At 65.7% G+C, this 17,313-nt stretch overlaps 1 protein-coding gene across 2 annotated transcripts; it reads right to left on the bottom strand.

Annotated features, from left to right (window-relative positions):
• Positions 1-3,427: 3,427 nt before the first annotated feature.
• USHBP1 (USH1 protein network component harmonin binding protein 1) lies at positions 3,428-16,900 on the bottom strand. 2 transcript variants are annotated; one of them, XM_075902773.2, is made up of 16 exons: positions 16,679-16,900; positions 16,460-16,564; positions 14,894-15,036; positions 12,300-12,415; positions 11,584-11,741; positions 10,612-10,893; positions 10,033-10,170; positions 9,317-9,465; positions 8,564-8,704; positions 7,590-7,690; positions 7,262-7,412; positions 6,438-6,708; positions 5,416-5,628; positions 5,125-5,216; positions 4,721-4,843; positions 3,428-3,952 (listed from the first exon to the last, which is right to left on the bottom strand). In XM_075902773.2, the coding sequence occupies exons 2-16, from the start codon at positions 16,466-16,468 to the stop codon at positions 3,778-3,780; spliced, it is 2,262 nt and encodes a 753-aa protein (XP_075758888.2). In that variant the 5' UTR covers positions 16,469-16,564; positions 16,679-16,900; the 3' UTR covers positions 3,428-3,777. The 2 variants fall into 2 exon arrangements, with proteins under 2 accessions (XP_075758888.2, XP_075758889.2); XM_075902774.2 differs by lacking the exon at positions 16,679-16,900 and having other exon boundaries at positions 3,429-3,952; positions 6,438-6,705; positions 16,460-16,669.
• Positions 16,901-17,313: the final 413 nt, after the last annotated feature.

Genomic DNA, 17,313 nt, shown 5'->3' with positions numbered 1-17,313 from the left:
TGAGGCTGCAGGGGGAAAGCTGAGACACCCGGCCGGGCGGAAGCTAAACCGGAACGCGGGCTGGAACATTTTCGATATTGACGTGGGCGACGGTTTCGGCAGGAAGGGGCCTGGATCCCACGGTCGACGCTTCTGGGGGGCTAGAGATGGGGCCTGGCCCGGAAGATGACACTGCTAGACAAATACAGGAAACCAGCGCCCCATTTTTACAACGGTGGGCATGACTCACTGGAATTAGAGGGGCCAAGCCATGGAGAACGCCCCTAGGGCCCAGGTGGATTCTCCAGGGCTTGTATCTTTCATTTAGGATGGGATGGTTCTTTTGAAGACCCTAAGAAAGATGGGGGCTACATTAGCTGTCTCCGCTCCAGGGAGAGATCAGGGAGTCCTCGTGGGGAGAGCTCCGAAAACCTGCGCTCCACGGGCAGCGGCTGATCTGGGAGCCGCTGCCCCGCCCTGAAGCAGGCGCCACGGGCAAAGCTACATCGTTGGCTCCGGTTTTGGGCGCGTGGCGGGGACGCCGGACCCCTCTCTGCCCAGAACAAAGGAGGTGGGAGCTGCCAGCCTGACCCTGTCTCAAGTGGCGTCAACCCCCCTCCCAGAGCCTGGCTGACCCCCGTCCCTGCGCCTCTGCCCAGCCTCGGGCGCCCACACGCTACGGCCGCTCATCCCCGTCGTCCCATCAAAGCCCCCCCCCCGCCTGCCTCTTGCCCTTTGACACTTGGCCTCCCTGGGGAAAGGCGGCAGTTGTTCGGCGAATCGATCGCGCCGAGACGGTCAATTACCCCGGACAGGCCTGTCCGACCTGGGCTTCCAGCCCCGCAGGGACCCGGCTGGCAAAGCAGGGACCCCTCGGGGGCCCATAGCCCATGCAAACGCCGGGGCCAGCCGCCGCTCTGCAGCCCGTGGTCTGGGACCCTGCAAGTGGGGGGCACGGGGGTGTCTGGAGAACAAGAGCCCCCCCCCCGCAGCCCAGGGAGCCCACAGACTGGGCCGATGAGTCGGGGGCAGATTTGGGCACGGCAGGGGCTTTCAGCCTGCCGCTGCGTCCTGTCCTGGGAGACCCTCCCTCCTCCGTCTGCTCGAGGCCCCCACCCCAAGTAGGGTCACGGCCTCCCTCCTCTCATGAATATGCATGGCCCCCCTCCCACCCCAGGACCACCCTCACCTCTGATCCCACAGTCAGGGTTAAAAAATGTCTTCATCTGTGCCCATGAAATGGGGGGGGGCTTTGTTCCCAGAGAGAGCCTCCCCCCCAGCCGTCCCTGACCCCGCCCTCACCCAAGAGCAGCTGGTGACCCCCAAGAGCCTGGTGCAGCTGGTGTCACCCTCTCCAGTTGGGGGGGGGTTGAGGCTGCTGCCAAAGGGCCTCTGCCCCATAACGTGGGGGCATAGTCCAATTTCTCATAGGGCCCCCCCAGCCCTACCTGCCCCCCAGCCAGGCAGAGAGGCCAGGGGGTGGGGAGGCCAGGCAGCTGAAGGAGTGGGGCAGCGGGGAGGGTGTCACGCCCTTGGAAGGGGCAGCGCCCCAGGGGCACGAGCCGCAGGAAGGACGCGGCGCAGCTCCCGGGCCAGCCCCAAGACCCGACTTCTGCTCCGGCGGCCGGCGCGGGGGAGGCGGGTTTCCTCGCTGCGTCGGGCCCATCTGTCGCGGGGGCAGGCGGGGCAGGGAGGGGCGGATCACCCCGGCGCTGGTGCCACGCAGGGGCGGACGCTCCAGGGGTCAGGTTCAACGCAGAGCTTGTTGCATGGAGGGGGAGGAGGCTGGGTATTAAACACGCCAGGCACCCACGAACCCCCAAACTTCAATAGCTACCCCTGCTGCTCCCAGCACGCCTGACGCCCCGCTAAATGGATCCACGGGACTCCCTGCTTCCTCCCTCCCCCCAAGCTAACGGGCGGGGAGGGAAGTTGGTTTTTCCTCCTCTGTTTTTGCAAGAGGCAGGCTCTTTCCCCACAGTCCCGCCCTTCCTACGGCCCTGCCCTGCCTGGGATCTCCTCGTGCAACGGGAAGGAGACGCCAGCAGTGACCGGGGTGAACCTCGTCGGAGCGCGCTAGGGCCTGCGGCAACTGCAGGGGTCCAAGCCGCTCCGGCCTGCAGAGTCCTGCTGGAACAGAGCCGAGCAGGAGTGGGGCTGGGCAAACCGGCCCTAGAGGCCTCCTCCGCACGTGGTCTTGACGGATCTGGTGGCGGGGAGTTCCGCAGGATAATTCTGCGTGGGGCAAAGCAGCTAGACCCCGTCTCCTGAGGGTCTCCTCTCTCCGCCGCTCTGGCTGAGGCTACAAGACGGGGCCCACCCTGCAGGGACGTTCGGGCCCTTTGCTCAGGCTACAATTGCTCGGCTGCCCTAGGGCGGAGAAGTTTCATGTTGGGGTGCTGCCCTCGGCTGGCTCTTCGCTGGCACTGCAGGTCTGTGCGGGATCTGGAAAGGAAACCCCCAGCAGGAAGGAAAGGCAGCCGCTTTCCTGTTCCCAGGCCTACCCCTGGCACCCAGGTCGGGGGAGCCCAGGGCGGGCACCGGGGCAAGGAGCGGCGTCTTTTCGTACAGAAGGGGCCAGAGTCCCGCAAGCCCTTGTCTCAGGCCCTGCCCAGAAAGGAAGCTGGCGGAGGAGAAAGCCGGAGGCGGCCCCGCCAGGCGGCCCTGGGGCAGCTGGAGGAACAGAGAGGGAAGATTTATGGGGCTGTGCCCCACGGAGGCCAGCCAAGCGCCGCCCAGGCCAGACACGAGCCACGCAGCTTCAGCTGTGCCCTCCTGGACGTGTGGGGCTGGGTCCCACTCCGAGCGGAGAGCTCTTTATTGAGGGATTTCCTCTCCCCGCCCCCCAACACTGCACAAGGAGCAGCAGCCGCAGCCCCCCGCTGTTAACCCTTTCCCACCCGGCACCCAGCCGGAGCTCTCCCCGGGGAACAGCCCAAAGGCTCTGTCCTGTGGAGGCCGCCAGACCCCAGCCGAGCCCACGTAGGGAACGCGCAGGCCGCAGCCCCACGGGGCAGCCACGGAGAGCCGCCGGGGCGGCAGGACGATCGCGGGGCGGCTCTCGCTCACAGCCCGGCACTGGCTTGCTCTCTCAAACCCCGCGGGAACAAGGGCTCCGTGGCGCCAGGGTCTGTCACAGCCGGAGGGGCAAGCGCAGGATGGGGGGGGGTCAGAAGAGGGGTTTGGAGCATCCCACGTGGTCCCTCCTCTGCCCCAGAGCAACACAGGGTCTGACAGGACTGGGACTGAGGGGATCCGCAGGTCGGGGCTGGCAGAAGGCTGGGGGTCGAGAGTGAGGGGCACCGGCAGACCTGGGTGTGGGGGAGCCCAGGGCTAGCAGGGGCTGTGTGTTGGGGTTGGGGGGCACTGGCAGAGCTGGGGGGAGGGGAGCCCAGTGCTGGGCTAGCGGGGGGCTGTGGGTCGGGGCTGTGGGAGGGGGGCTGGCACTGGCAGAGCTGGGGGGAGCGCAGGGCTGGGCTAGTGGGGGGCTGTGGGTCGGGGCTGGGGGGCACTGGCAGAGCTGGGGGGAGGGGAGCGCAGGGCTGGGCTAGTGGGGGGCTGTGGGTTGGGGCTGGGGGGCACTGGCAGAGCTGGGGGAGGAGCGCAGGGCCTGGCTAGCGGGGGGCTGTGGGTCGGGGCTGTGGGAGAGTGCAGGGCTGGGCTAGCGGGGGGCTGTGGGTCAGGCTTGATGAACCATACTCTCTAGGAGCACAAACCCCTCTGCTCCCCATGGGCTGGCGCGGTGCCCCTGGGCCGTGCCGGCTGGTCTGCCCGCTCCCCAAGGGGAGGGGATCGGCCCTAGATGCGGGTCTCGCCGCCGGCCGCACGCTGCTCTTCCAGCCTCTGCAGGGCCTGGGCCAGGGTGCGCAGCTGCCCCGCCTGCCGCTCGCCCATCGCGCCCATCTGGGCCTCCAGCCTCCGCACCTGCTCCTCCTGCTTCCTGCGGGCGTTCCTGTAGGCCAGCACCAGGGCGCTGCGGGGAGAGCAGGGACGTGGCTGGGACCGGCAGGGCAGGGCAGCGGCTCCCGGATCAGCTGGGGGCCGGGGGCGGAGCACGGGCATGTGCCGGCCACGTCGCTGCACCCCTCGGCTGGGCGCCCAAGCTCCCCAAACTGCCTGCTGCAGAGAGCAGCCGAGGGCAGCGGGGGGGGGGGGGGGGCACCTGTGGCCCACGGATCCCCTGGCTGCCCCCTCCTCCGCCTGCCTCTTGCGCCCCCGGGCACCAGCCCCCCCCACTGCCTGCTCCTTCCCCTCCCCCCCCAGAGCTGCAATGCCCCGAATCAGCTGTTCCCAGCGTTCTAGCTCTGGAAGCAGCGGGAGGTGCATTGGGCAGGGGAGGAGATGTGGGGGGGGGATATGGGGGGCCCACGGGCTGCTGCAGCCCACTGTTCGTGGCTGCCCATCCCCGGGCTAGGGACTCGCGAGGGGCTGGAGCCAGACTGTCCGTCGCCCTCGGCGTCTGGGGGGTTAGAACAGGGGGCTGGGAGCCAGGACTCCTGGGTTTGCCCTAGGAAGGGCTCTGGGGGTCCGACCAGAGGGGCTGGGGGGCAGGACTCCAGGGGTCTCTCTCCACTCCCTAGCAGGTGCCCCACGCGCCCCCGGCTCTAGTCTGCTGCCCTCGCTCCTTCCCCCCGGGCGCTAGGCCAAGCGCTCCCAGGCAGCCGCAGGAGACGCGTGGAGGGAGCCAAGGGCGGGCCTGGGCTGCAGGAGCCTGGGGGGGGGGCTGGGATCGTCCACCCACCTGTGCGCCTGGAGGAAGTCTCTGGTGATCCCGCGGCACTGGGCCTGCTGGGCCCGGCTGGCCGCGCTGCACAGCTCCAGGGAGGCCGCCAGGCCCCGGGCTTGGCCCCGCAGCTCCCTGCTCCTGCCACGGAAACAGAGGCTTGTCGGAGGCCACCCCGGAGCCCCCACCCCCAACTGAGACTGGATCTGCCCCTCCCCCGAGAGGGGATCCTTCGCCCCAACGCCCGGCCCCGGCCCCTCTCCCCCACCCGGAAGGCTCCCCCGGTGGGCTGCTTCGCTGCAAAAATTCCTCTGCTCCGGATCCCGATTCCTCCAGCCAGCCTGTGGCCCTGGGGCAGTCGCAGCTGGGGAGGAGCGAGGCCATGGGGCGCCAGAGGGGTGGGGAGGGAGGGGGCTGCTCACCGGGCCAGCGCCCCGACCAGCTCCAGCATCATCGTCTCCCGATCCTGGGCAGCCTGAGGTTTGGCTGCTCCTGCCTCCCGTCGCCCCGCGTCCTGGAGAAACCCACGAACAGCCCTGAGCGCCCCTGTCCCTGCCCAGTGGCTGCTGGGGTCTGCCCCCCCCCCGGGGGCCATGTACCCCAGCGCCCAGGGGGTGTGGCTTGCCCAAGGGGTCAGGGAACCAGCCAGCGTCCCCTTTGGGGCTGCGTTTCCCGGACCCCAGCCGCAGATCCCAGCCCCAGCCCGGACGTACCTCGAGGCAGCTGCTGCAGCTGGTGCTGTCATCACTGCTGCTGCTCCCGGAGCTGGGACGCCGTCCCCGCAGCTCATCCAGCTCCCCCTGCAGCTGCTCGACCAGCAGCCGCTGGGCGGCCTCCTGCGCCCGGTGCGTGTAGGTGCAGAGCTCCAGGCTGCGCGTCTCCCTCTCCACCAGGTGCAGCCGGGTCTTCAGATCTGCCATGGACTCCTGGGGCCGGGGCGGGGGCATCACGGAGGCTGCAGCGAGGGGCCGGCGCTGGTTCCCAGCCGGCTCCGGCTCCCCAGGCCTGGCCCCTCCAGCCAGAGCTAAACACAGCGTTCCCAGGAGCCAATCTCCTGGCTCGAGAGAGCGCCACGCGCTTGGCAATCCCGTCACGTCTTGCGTGCTCTGTTCCCTCCCAGCCCCTCATCCCCCCCCAGGGTGCCCGTTATGGCCTGCTCAGCAGTTACCCCATGAGAAATACTGCATGAATGCTAACTGAGTCTTGCGGCCATCTGGGTCCCTGATTGACAGCAAGGGAAACTGAGGCACGGCGGGGCAGCTGTGACATGCCCAAGGCCACTGACGGAGTCTGAGACAGAGAAGTAGAACCCAGGGGTCCTGACACCTGGCCACCCACAGCTCTAACCACTAGACCCCACTCCGCTCCCAGAGCCAGAAATAGAACCCAGGAGTTCTGACACCTGGCCACCCGCCGCTGTAACCACTAGACCCCACTCCGCTCCCAGAGCCAGAAATAGAACCCAGGAGTTCTGACACCTGGCCACCCACAGCTCTAACCACTAGACTCCACTCCGCTCCCAGAGCCAGAAATAGAACCCAGGGGTCCTGACACCTGGCCACCCACAGCTCTAACCACTAGACTCCACTCCGCTCCCAGAGCCACAAACACATCCTAACACTGCTGTCTACACCTGGCTCTAACCACTAGACCCCACTCCCCACCCAGAGCCAGGAATCCTGGCCCCCTGCCCTGCGCTCTGGCCGCTCGCCCTGCCGCCTTGCCCCGTGCCTACCCTGATGGCCACTAAGTCGTGCAGCAGCTGCGGCTTCTCCACCATCGGCCTGGGCGTCTCCCTGGGCAGGACCCGGCCGGCGACCGTGAGGGCCTCGTCCACCTTGGCCTGGGTGGCGGTGTTACTGCAGAGCACGGCGCTGGCAGAACCGGGTGCCGCCGGGCAGCCGGGCTCCAGCAGAGAGACCTCCACGGAGGCCTGCGCTGCCCGCAGGCGCCGGATGTACTCCCGCAGGATCCCCGCCTCCGCCCGGCTGGGCCCCGGGGCGCTGCTGGGACAGAGAGGTGGGGAGAGCAGGCCGGGAGAAGGGGTGGAAGGACCCAGTAGCTCTTGGGCCTGAGTTAGGGGCCCAGGGTCCATCTCCTGGGACTGGGGTTCAGGGCTCCGGGCCCATCCCCAAGAAGGGGGGTGGCTCTGGGGCTCACAGTCCCCTCCCTTGGGTCTAGGGGTCCCATCCCCAGGAGCTGGGGTTCAGGGCTCAGGGCCCGTTTCTGGGATGTGGGGGGATCTGGGATGTAAAGCTTGGGGACTGAGGGTCCCACCCCCGGGCTTGAGGGGGCTCAGGGTCCCATTCCCCCGGCTCAGGTCAGAGGCTCGGGGCCAATGCTCCCGCTACGTTTTTCTACCCACGTGCAGAATAAATGTTGTTCTGTGCACCGAGGCAGGGGCGGAGGTGCACCATCCGCCGGCAGTGGGCGCTCTAATCAGCTGGGTGGCACCTGACTCTGTCCCGGGCGGCCTCCCAAGCGCTCCACTTCCAGGGAAGGCTGCTTTGGGCCCGCAGCCCTGCTCCCTTGACACCGCTCCCGTAGGAGCTCTGCTACCTTGGCCATCTGTGGGTCCCGGCGGCCCCGGCCTGCCCCGGCCTGGCCTCCTGGCCCTCCGGCTCCGCTCTCCCCAGGAACCTCCTGGCCTCGTCCAGCACAGCCCCTGTCCTGCCGTCGGGGCTCTGGGGGGCGCGGGCCCCGGGCTCTCCTAGGGCGGGGACCAGACTCACATGACGTGTCCGTGGGCAGAGCCACGTGGCAGCTGGCTCCCCCGTTACCCTCAGGGGCACCGTGGAGCGAAGAGCTCCCCCCCCAAGCTGCTGCCCCACAGCAAGGGGGCACGTGTGGGGCTGTGGGATCAGAGGGGCCATTCGCCAGGGCTCACCTTTGTCCACAGCATCTCCCTCCTCCGCCGCCTGCAGCCTGGGTCCCAGCTTCACCCCGGCCAGAGGCAGCAGCACCTCGTAGGCCTCCATGCAGCGCTCGCTGCCAGGCCAAGCAGAGAGAGCAGCCGGTGAGCCCGGCCCTGGGAACCTGCCTCGAGCCCCCCGGGAACCCGCCCTGAGCCCCCCGGGAACCCGCCTCGAGCCCCCTGGGAACCCGCCTCAAGCCCCCCGGCCTCAAGGAACCCGCCCTGAGCCCCCCGGGAACCCGCCTCGAGCCCCCCGGCCCCCGGGAATCCACCCTGAGCCCCCTGGGAACCTGCCCCGAGCCCCCTGGGAACCCGCCCTGAGCCCCCCGGGAACCCGCCCTGAGCCCCCTGGGAACCCGCCCCGAGCCCCCCGGCCTCCAGGAACCCGCCCTGAGCCCCCCGGGAACCCGCCTCGAGCCCCCCGGCCCCCGGGAACCCGCCCTGAGCCCCCCGGGAACCCGCCCCGAGCCCCCCGGCCCCCGGGAATCCACCCTGAGCCCCCTGGGAACCTGCCCCGAGCCCCCTGGGAACCTGCCCCGAGCCCCCTGGGAACTCGCCCTGAGCCCCCCGGCCTCCGGGAACCCGCCCTGAGCCCCCCGGGAACTCGCCCCGAGCCCCCCAGTCCCCGGGAACCCGCCCCGAGCCTCCCCGGCCCCCGGGAACCCTCCCTGAGGCCCCGGGAACCCACCATGAGCCCCCCAGGAACCCGCCCTGAGGCCCTGGGAACCCGCCCTGAGGCCCCCGGCCCCTGGGAACCCGCCCTGAGGCCCCCGGCTCCCGGGAACCCGCCCTGAGCTCCCCGGGAACCCGCCCTGAGCTCCCCGGGAAGCCACCCTGAGCCCCCAGCCCTTCATGCTCCTGCCCCTCCCACATAGCCCATCCCCCTCCCAGCCCAGCTCCGCCCAGTGGGGTGCGCCCCGGAGCAGGCGGCAGAGCTGGGCCCTCACCTGTACTGCGCGGCCAGGTGCAGGGCGGTGCTGTTGGACTCGTACTGGCCCAGCCACATGCTGAGCCGCTCCGAGTGGCCCTTACAGTCCCGCAGCGTCCCCGCCAGCAGCTGGTTCAGGCCTTTGAGCCTCTCGATGCCCCTGGGGGGAGGGGCCGCGCTGTGAGCAGCGTCGGAGGGGGGGGCTGGTCCCAGGGAAGAGCTGGTTTATACCCCGCCAGGCTCTTCTGCACCCCCGAGGGATGCCCAGGCACCCTGCTCCCCAGGGGACCATGCTCCTAGTGCCACTGCAGCTCTGGGCCCTGCCACAGGGGGCGCCACTGGACATGCTGCTCCCTGGCCTCCCCCCTCCCCAGCCCAGGACTCCAGTCCCAGGCTCCCCCTTCCCCCCAAGAGGAGGATGTGCCTGCATCTGGGGCCACGGTGGCACTTCATTGCTGCCATCCTGGGGGGCTGCCCATTCCAGCTTTGGCCGGGAGAGTGAGGCAGTGTTGCCTAGTGCATAGTGCAGGACGCCTGGGATACAGGAGGAGAAGGGGGTCTGGCGTGTAGTGCACGGGGGAGGGGAGGCAGGACTCCTGGGTCCTATTCCGTTTCCTGGGTGACTTTGGGTGAGTCACTGCCCCTTGCTGTGCCTCAGTTTCCCCTGACTGTGCCCGGGGCAGGATCACATTTGGAGGCCGGGGGCAGAGAGCTGCCCTGGCCAGTGTGTAAAGCCCTTCTCGCCCCTTGGGCGAAGGCCCTCAGCCCTCACCCGCGCAGCTGCTCCGTCCGGGCTTCCCATTCCTGGACGGGGCTCTCCGATGCCCCGGGGCGATGCTGGGGGAAGAGGCGGCAGAGGTGGCGGGTGCCGGAGCAGCTCTGGAAGCACCGGATGAAGCTCTCGGCCGCGGCAACTGCGTCCTGCAAAGGGCCCCGGCAGGGGAGACAAACACTGGAACGAGGCCGACAGGCGCGGCTCCCAAGCTGGCCGGGGGTCAGGGTGCATGGGTGGTAGCACACCCAGGGTAGAGCATTAATGCTGTTAAACAGCACAGCAGAGACGAGCCGCCCTGCTAGAAGCTGCTATCACAATCCACGGCCACAGGGGACCAGCGGAGAACAAACCAGGCAGAAGGAGAAAATCCCTTAGCTGTGAGCAGCAGGGTGCTGCAGTTGCTCTGGCCAGCCACTAGAGGGAGACACAGTCACACCCCTGCAGCCCGTGTATTACGCCCCCTGAGTGGGCGCATCCTCCGCTCCTGGCCTGATCCAAATTCCCTGCAGTCAGTGGGCTTTGAAGCAGGCCCACCACTAGCTGCCAGCTGCCCGGCCCTGTCTATGGCTCGTTCCTGGCTCGGCAGCCACAGCATCCAGCGGTCCAGGGAGCTGCGGCCCAGCTGGCGTCCTCGCCTCCCCAGCAAGCAGGATCCAGCCGGACGCAATGGAGAAGCAGCACAGACCCGGGTCAGCCCCTGGCGCTGCACTCACCTGGAATGGCCAGGGCTCTCCTTCCCCGCCAGGGCTGATGGACCCCCTGGGGCTCACAGGGCCACTGGCAGACGCGGGGGAGCTGCCAGGCTGGGATGGCGTCTCAATCCTGAGCAGAGAGTCCTGCAGCTCCTTGACCTGAGGAGAGAGCAGCATCCGTCATGAACCTGCCGGCTGCCTGGGCTCAGACAGCCAGAGCTAGGGCTGATCCTGACAGCAGCAAATCCAGAGTGGCTCCATGGAGGGGGAGTCTGGATTGCACCAGCAGCACAGGAAGCAGACTGTTTCTGATGGCACCCTCCCTGCAGGGGAAGTGTGATCCCCCGGGAAATGAACAAGCCGAGTCCACACAGTGCTCGTTTGTTGAATAAAATGGCCACAAACACACAAACTCCCATGCTGCTTGAGTTCTGGCTTTGTCTCCTTTGTTTACCAGGGAGCAGCCCACGTAGCATGCTACACAGTGACATCTAGTGGCTGAATAAAATACTGCAGGTAAAAGGCTCACCCATATGGGTTGAGACCTTCCCAAATGAGGTCCTGGCCGGGGCTTTTCGGCATTGCCACTGCCCCAGGTACCTTTCTCTGGAGCTTATCCCGTTCCTCGTGGAATGCTTGCAGGGTGACTTGGGACCTGCTTAGCTCCTCCTCCTTGCTCCCCAGTGCCTCCTGGAGAGCCGTGTTCCTCTCTTTGTACATGGCTATTTCCTTCTGGATCCAGCTCGTGTCCTCTGCTGGGAGCCCCGGGCTGGCCTCGCTCGTCTCCCCCGGCGCCCTGGGGGCTGCTTCCCAGGGCCAGTCCCCGTCGTCCTCCGGGAGTCCGGCAAAAATCCCCAGGCCTCGTTCGAACTCTTCCAGGTTCTGGAAATGCACCCCCCCCCCCATCCCAGTCACGTCACTGTGTCATGCCAGGAATCCAGAGCTCTCCTTAGGCCTGGGTGAGGCACCTGTCACCTGGGTATCCAGGCTTCATCGCGTCCCCACCCCCTCGGGCTCCAGACAAGTTAAACCCGGCCCTCCCAGACCAGGGGACCCGTGGGGAATGGGGCAAAAGGGCCTTTCTCCTCCAGGGGGCGCCTGCTCCAATCTGTCTGCGGGGCTGGGGGACTGGCAGGCTCGCAGGAGTGGGGAATGGGGCACCTGGGCTTTCCCCTCTAGGGGGCGCTGCCTGACATGCAGCCTCAAAGGGGGGCAGGCTTGTTGGGGAGGGGGGCGAGGAATGGGGCACCTGGCCTGTCACCTCTAGGGGGCGCTGCCACAAGGGGGAACAGGCTGGTTTGGGGGGGTGGGGAATGGGGCTTCTGGGCTTTCCCCACTAGGGGGTGCTGCCTGCCATGCAGCCACAAAGGGGGACAGGCTTGTTGGGAAGTGGGGGGGGAATGGGGCGTCTGGTCTTTCCCCTCCAGGGGGCACTGGCTACCCTCAGCTGGCTCTGGCTGCCCCCCTCATGGGCAGCCCCTGCAGAAAGGACTGACCGGCCCCTGAGAACTGGGGGGGTCCATGCAGGTCAGAGCTGGGGCCAAGGGCTGGGGTAAGTGGGGGGCTGCTCACCTTGGCTATCTGGGCCCACTCCTCCCCCACCGCACTGGGGCCTCCCGTCTCCCCCCCGGCCGCGCCAAGCAGCCGGGCGCAGCTCCGGTGGGAGAACACGGCCTTCTCCAGGGAGGCCACCGCCTGCTGCAGGTCCAGGAACACGTCCGAGCCGCCTCCTAGCGGGGGAGAGGTAGGGACAGGTCAGGGGAAGTCCCGTTGTGTGTGGGGGGGTTCGTGCCCCTTCCACGCTCGGGGGTCTGGGCTCTCCCTGCTGTAAGGAGGGACGGAGCAGCAAGAGCCGTGGCTCCTCTCGATGCAAAGGGAGTGAGCAGCAGGCCCATGACGAGGGCGCGGGGCCGGAAGAGAGGGGCCCATGGATCCGTACCACCAGGGAGCAGAAGGCTGGCTTTGCCATGAGGCATACCTGGGGTCTTCCCCATTCGACCGTGGCAGAGAACGGGGCGCTGGCAAGGGGAAACCCTTTCAGTGGTAATAAACCTGGTCTAAAGCTTGTTCCCCATGGAGCTCAAAGGGCTGGACATAGCCGGGGCCGCACCATTATCCTCAAGTCCCAGCTGGGGAAACTGAGGCACGGAGGGGGGCTGGGACTTGCCTGGGTCACCCAGCAGGGGACTGGCATTGGCAGGCATAGAATCCAGAGGACCTGGGTCTACCCATTTAGCCTCACTGCCTCCGAAAGGTACAGGAGAGTGTGGGGCAGAACCCTTCTCTACCTTCCATGGGGCAGCCCATAGGGAAGGGGCGGATGGCCAAGCTCCGAGGCCTTGGCATGCAGCGGGGAAGGCTGGCGGTGTACTCGGAGCACTGGTCTGAATACGCGTCTTCTTCTCTGCAAGAAACCAAAGCCAAGGGAAGCCCGGGGAAGAGCGGGTGAGTCCACGCCCCCCGGAGACAGGGCAGCGGGGCAGCCACAGAATTGAATTCCGGGTTTGAGTGTAACGCCCTGAAACCAGCCCTTTCGGACGCCCGGGGTGCATCTCCCCTGCCCCCGTGGCTCGAAACAAGCGACACGATTCGAGCAATGCAAGTTGCGGGGCTTATTTCGAGTCAATTTCCAAAGAGCGTCTTTCGCCCTGGCTGCTCAGCGCCCCCGTTCGAAATAACCCGCTGCTCCGAAACGTCCCTTATTCCTCGCAACGTCGGAACAGCGCGCCCGTGAGTTCGGGCTGTCGAGACATGGAACCGTGATTTTGGGAGAAGGGAAGTAGCCCGAGAGAGCCCCGCAGTGTCCACGCGCCCCCCGCGTCTGTGGCCCAATGGAGGTTATGCCCCGGAGAAGCAGTGACGCCTAGTGGGTATGCGGATTAATAGCAAGGGTCTGTCTCCGGAGCTCCTTTAGCGTGCCCTGGCAAAGTCAGAATCGTGCGTTTGGTTTTGATGGATGTGACATAGTGGGGGGTACCTTGCTGGTTGCTACGCTGGGCAGTGGGTTGTGAGTGACCTCCACTGGCTGTAGCACGGCCCAGCAGGGCAGGGGATGAGTCATTATGCAAGGGGGCTTCGAAACTCGTCAGACAGGTAACTCCCAGGGAGCGGGACAATGGGAAGAAGGGGAGTGGAGCCCTGGCTGGGGGCAGGGCTGGAAGTGAGGGAGTTAGTTTCTGTCAGGGAGCATGGAGGAGACAGCCTAGGGAAAGGGGCTGGGATTTAGGGGCCCAGGCTCCCCCATCCCAAGGGGGGCTGAGGCATCCTAGGCCTGCCCTGGAACCAGATTCCATCTGTGCTGTGCTGTACCCTGGAGAAGCAATAAACCCCCTCTATTCTACTGGCTGGTGGAGTCTGTCTGTGTCATTACGGGGGTGCAGGAGACGGGAAAACCCCAACGCGCCGTCACAATGGGCAAGTGAAATCTCGTGGGTTGTCCTCCCCATGGGGTAGGAGGACAAGAAAACTGTGGATCTCAGCCCATACAGGTTTGTGACTATCGGACAGGCCTGCACAAGAGCATCAGAACGGCCAGACGGGGTCAGACCAAAGGTCCATCCGGCCCAGTGTCCTGTCTGCCGACAGCGGCCAGCGCCAGGTGCCCTGGAGGGAGTGGACAGAACAGGGAACCATCAAGGGATCCCTCCTCTGTCACCCATTCCCAGCGTCTGGCAGAGGCTAGGGACATCCTCCCTGCCCAGCCTGGCTAACAGCCATTGATAGACCCAACGTCCATGAATTCACCTAGTTCTTTTTTGAACCTGTTAAAGACCTGGCCTTCACCACAGCCTCTGGCCTGATTGTAAGAAGGTGGAGCGGTACGAAGTTCCCGGCTTTATTCCCCAGGGCAGCAAGAAAAGACCACAAAGGCTACGTCTGCGCGGCCGCGCGGTATCCCAAAATGGCTAGGTCTTCTGAGCGCGCCCGCCGTTTCAAAATAGAGCCGGCTTGCTACTCCGCCGTCCCCGTAAGCCTCCCTGCACGAGGAGGGCGGGACGTTTTGGAGCAGCGCGTTGTCTCGAAATAAGCGACACCGTTTGCATCACGCAAATGGCGTCGCTTATTTCGACCGGCGGCGCAGTGGCGACGCATCCAAAGTCACAGCTAGATAAAGCTAAGCAGATCAAGCCAGACCGGCTAGTCCACAGCCTAAAGACGGCCAGGGCTTCAGTTAAAGAATCGGGTGCACAGATACCATGGTGATGGGCATGGACAACTGTAAAACCAAGGTTGTCACCTATTCTATTCTATTCTATTCTATTCTATTCTATTCTGTCAGAGAAGAGAAGAGAAGAGAAGAGAAGAGAAGAGAAGAGAAGAGAAGAGAAGAGAAGAGAAGAGAAGAGAAGAGAAGAGAAGAGAAGAGAAGAGAAGAGAAGAGAAGAGAAGAGAAGAGAAGAGAAGAGAGAAAACTTCTTTTTAAGAGCATCTTTGCTACAAGCAGTACCCCAAACTGTGGCTGCTTCATAGGATTAGCAGACCCAGAGTAGCAAAGGGAGAGAGAAACTGCAAGGAAGGGGACAGAGGGTTTCTAGCTGAGAATGGGGGTCAATGGAGAGGCTGTTTCCAGTGGCCGAGGAGAAAGCTCTTGCGCCCAGCTAGGGCGGACATATAGGAAGGGGGCTATTGCTGTGAGGGAACCACCCGCAATGCAGCAAAGACCAGACAGGCTCCATTAGCCGTCAGCAGTAGTGGGTTGTTATCCCCCAGGGGGCACAGCCGCTCATGGACAGACTAGTGCCCCGATCTGCAAAGGGCTGGGGCGGAGGTGCCCCACCTTTCCTGGCACAGCAGTTTCATGCCGCAGCGAGAGCTACGGGCCAGTCAATGCCCGGAGCTGTTGGAAGGGCCTTCTGGGGAGTGGGACAGGCAGGGCGGGTACCTGGCTCTCCTCTGCTGCAGCCGCTCGGCCTTGCTGTGCAGCTGGGCGACGGTGAGCAGCAGCGTGGTGATGTGCTCCTCGTAGCGCAGGATCGCCCGCTCGTCTGCCTCCTCCAGCCCCTCGGCGGCCGAGCCCCACTCGCCCTGCAGTCGGTCCCCGGAAAACCCCCTGCATCTCAGGCCCCGTCTGTGCCAAAGGATCCGAGAGCCCGGGATAGCCCCGGGCCCTGATTCCTGGCGTGCAGTCGCTGACTCCAGGGCAAAGCGCACCTGCTCAGAATCAGCTGCATTTCCCAGCAGCACTGTAAATGACAACACCCGGGGCACCCGGAATCGGGCCCCAAGCCCCCCTCCCCGCCCACCGCCAGTGACTCGCCAAAATCACGGGGGACTCGTGATCGCACCTGGGAGCTGCACCGCCCACCGCTGCCCTCCCCCCATCATGCCCACCTGCAGCCCCCTGCTTGTGCCCCCTATAGGCTGTGAGGGGCAGTGCAGCGTCCCTGGGTCACTAGCCGGCGCGTTTGTTAGCATCTCAGCCAGCCCCGGAGCCAGGAAAGGCTGGAACGGCTTCCTGTTTTCCGCAGCACAACGTCCTGCCTGCTCGGCAGCCGGGTCGGCGCAGCGGTGCCCAGCGAGCCCTCCCCCGTCCAGCCTGGACCAGAGCCCCCGCTGCACCCCCTGGCCATGCTGGGTACCCCAGTGTGGATACACTGCTCCCGCCAGGGCCCGGCTGCATGAGGACATGCAATGTGGTGCTTTTCCTGCAACCCCCAGTCTGGGAAGAGCAGGGGATAGTGGCGGGGCTAAGGCAGCTACTGGTCTGTCTTGGCCCCACAGACTGCGCTGCACCCCAGAAGTGGCCGCAACTGACCCAGGTCTTGGCGGGGGGGGGGGGGGGGTCGCACAGGGCTCCGCGCACTGCCCCTGCCCCGAGCACTCGCCCCATCCTCCCATTGGCTGTGACCCTGCGGAGGGACAAGGGCCCACAGGGTCATAGCAGAGGGAGACAAGATGCACCGGATTCTCCAATCCATCCCCAGGACAGGGTGGAGCCCAAGCAGGTGCAATGGGATTGAGAACTCTGTCTGCCACTAAATGTGGATGCTACCACAGGGGCCTGGCTGCATCACCATCAGGGACTGGTCTGTACCCAGAGGCTCTTGGAGCAGGGAGACAGGTTTGGGGGAGGTGCCCCGGCCTTCCCCACTGCAGAGTGAACCACAGCCGGTCTAAACCCGGCCCCCACCAGGTAGCTCATGGCGGGAGGCTGAAGTGCACCATGTGACAGCAGTTGCAAAGCCAAGCCAGACTCACAACCAGTGTTCTCTCTAATTTTTTCCACCCATGTGCAGAATAAATTTTGTTCTGTGCACCGAGGCATGGTGGGGAGGTGCACCACCAGCAGAAACACAAACCTGGCTGTGGGCACTCTGCTAATCAGCTGACCGGCACCTGACTCTCCTGGGTGGTCGCCCAAGCACTCAGCTTACAGGGAACGCTGCTTATAACCCCGCCACTAACCCATGGCTCCCTCGTCCTGGCACCCTAGGGGGAAACCACTTGCCTTCTCCATCCCTGTTCCTTCCGCACGAGAGGAGCCACGTGTGAGGATCGGATCCCTGGGGCGGGCGGTTACAGCCACGGGAAGCCGCAGGATCCTATCTCTGGGCTGGGAAAAGCCACGGGAGAAAAATCAAGCGGCCCCATTGCGTGTAGAAGCCCCTTCTCAGCTGATTCTCAGCCGGGATCTCCCAGCCCCCAGCCTCGCAGCCCAGCCACCTACCAGACGATCCTAGGGCGAGGAGCGTCTGGCCATCTGCGCTGCTTCCGGGCAACCGGCCGACCCAGCCCTTTCCCGTTTCCCGATCCTGTGCACGTTTCCTCTCCCTTGTGAAATGTGGCTCCGTTTTAACTCTCGAGTGCCTCGTAGACACAGAAGGAAGGGCTAATGCCCTCCCGCCCTTTGCCCTAGCCACGGCTGAATGAAAGGGGAGCCGCTCCGTGGACTCGGGGGAAGGTGATCGCAAGAGCCTGCGGGTTGGAAGGCAGCTGCCAGCTGGGGATAGATAAAAAGTGCCCTGAATTGCTTGTGGCCATAGCCCTGCGTGGCCTCCCAGGGGGTGGCAGGGGCTCTGATACTGCAGCCATGGGGCCATGGGGCCAGAAAAGTGTCTCGGCCCCCGTTCTGGGCCGTGGAATGTCAGGCCTTGGGTCTCGTTGCTGCAAGGGGATCAGGAGAGCAGTGGAGGGGCTAAGGCAGCTTCCTGCCTGTACTAGTACCGCAGACTGTGCTGCGCCCCAGAAGTGGCTGCAGCAGGCCCGGCTCCTAGGTGTGTGGGGCAGGGGCCCTAGCCCTGCCCCGATCACTAGCCCCACACACCCATCGGCTGGGAACCTGCTGCCGGCTGCTTCTGGGGC

The sequence above is a fragment of the Pelodiscus sinensis genome, chromosome 32, assembly GCF_052426305.1.
Source record: "Pelodiscus sinensis isolate ZL-2025 chromosome 32, ASM5242630v1, whole genome shotgun sequence".
Taxonomy (NCBI): Eukaryota; Metazoa; Chordata; order Testudines; family Trionychidae; genus Pelodiscus; species Pelodiscus sinensis.
The sequence above is the reverse complement of the archived record's forward strand: the minus strand, read 5'-3'. Positions and strand labels throughout refer to the sequence as shown.

What these genes read in the sequence shown, in the direction of transcription:
- USHBP1 (XM_075902773.2), bottom strand. An exon ending in AGTGGGCCCAGATAGCCAAG is followed by an intron (nt 10,894 to 11,583) that starts GTGAGCAGCCCC and finishes GTGCATTTCCAG; the next exon opens with AACCTGGAAGAGTTCGAACG. An exon ending in GGGACCCACAGATGGCCAAG is followed by an intron (nt 6,709 to 7,261) that starts GTAGCAGAGCTC and finishes TCTCTGTCCCAG; the next exon opens with CAGCGCCCCGGGGCCCAGCC.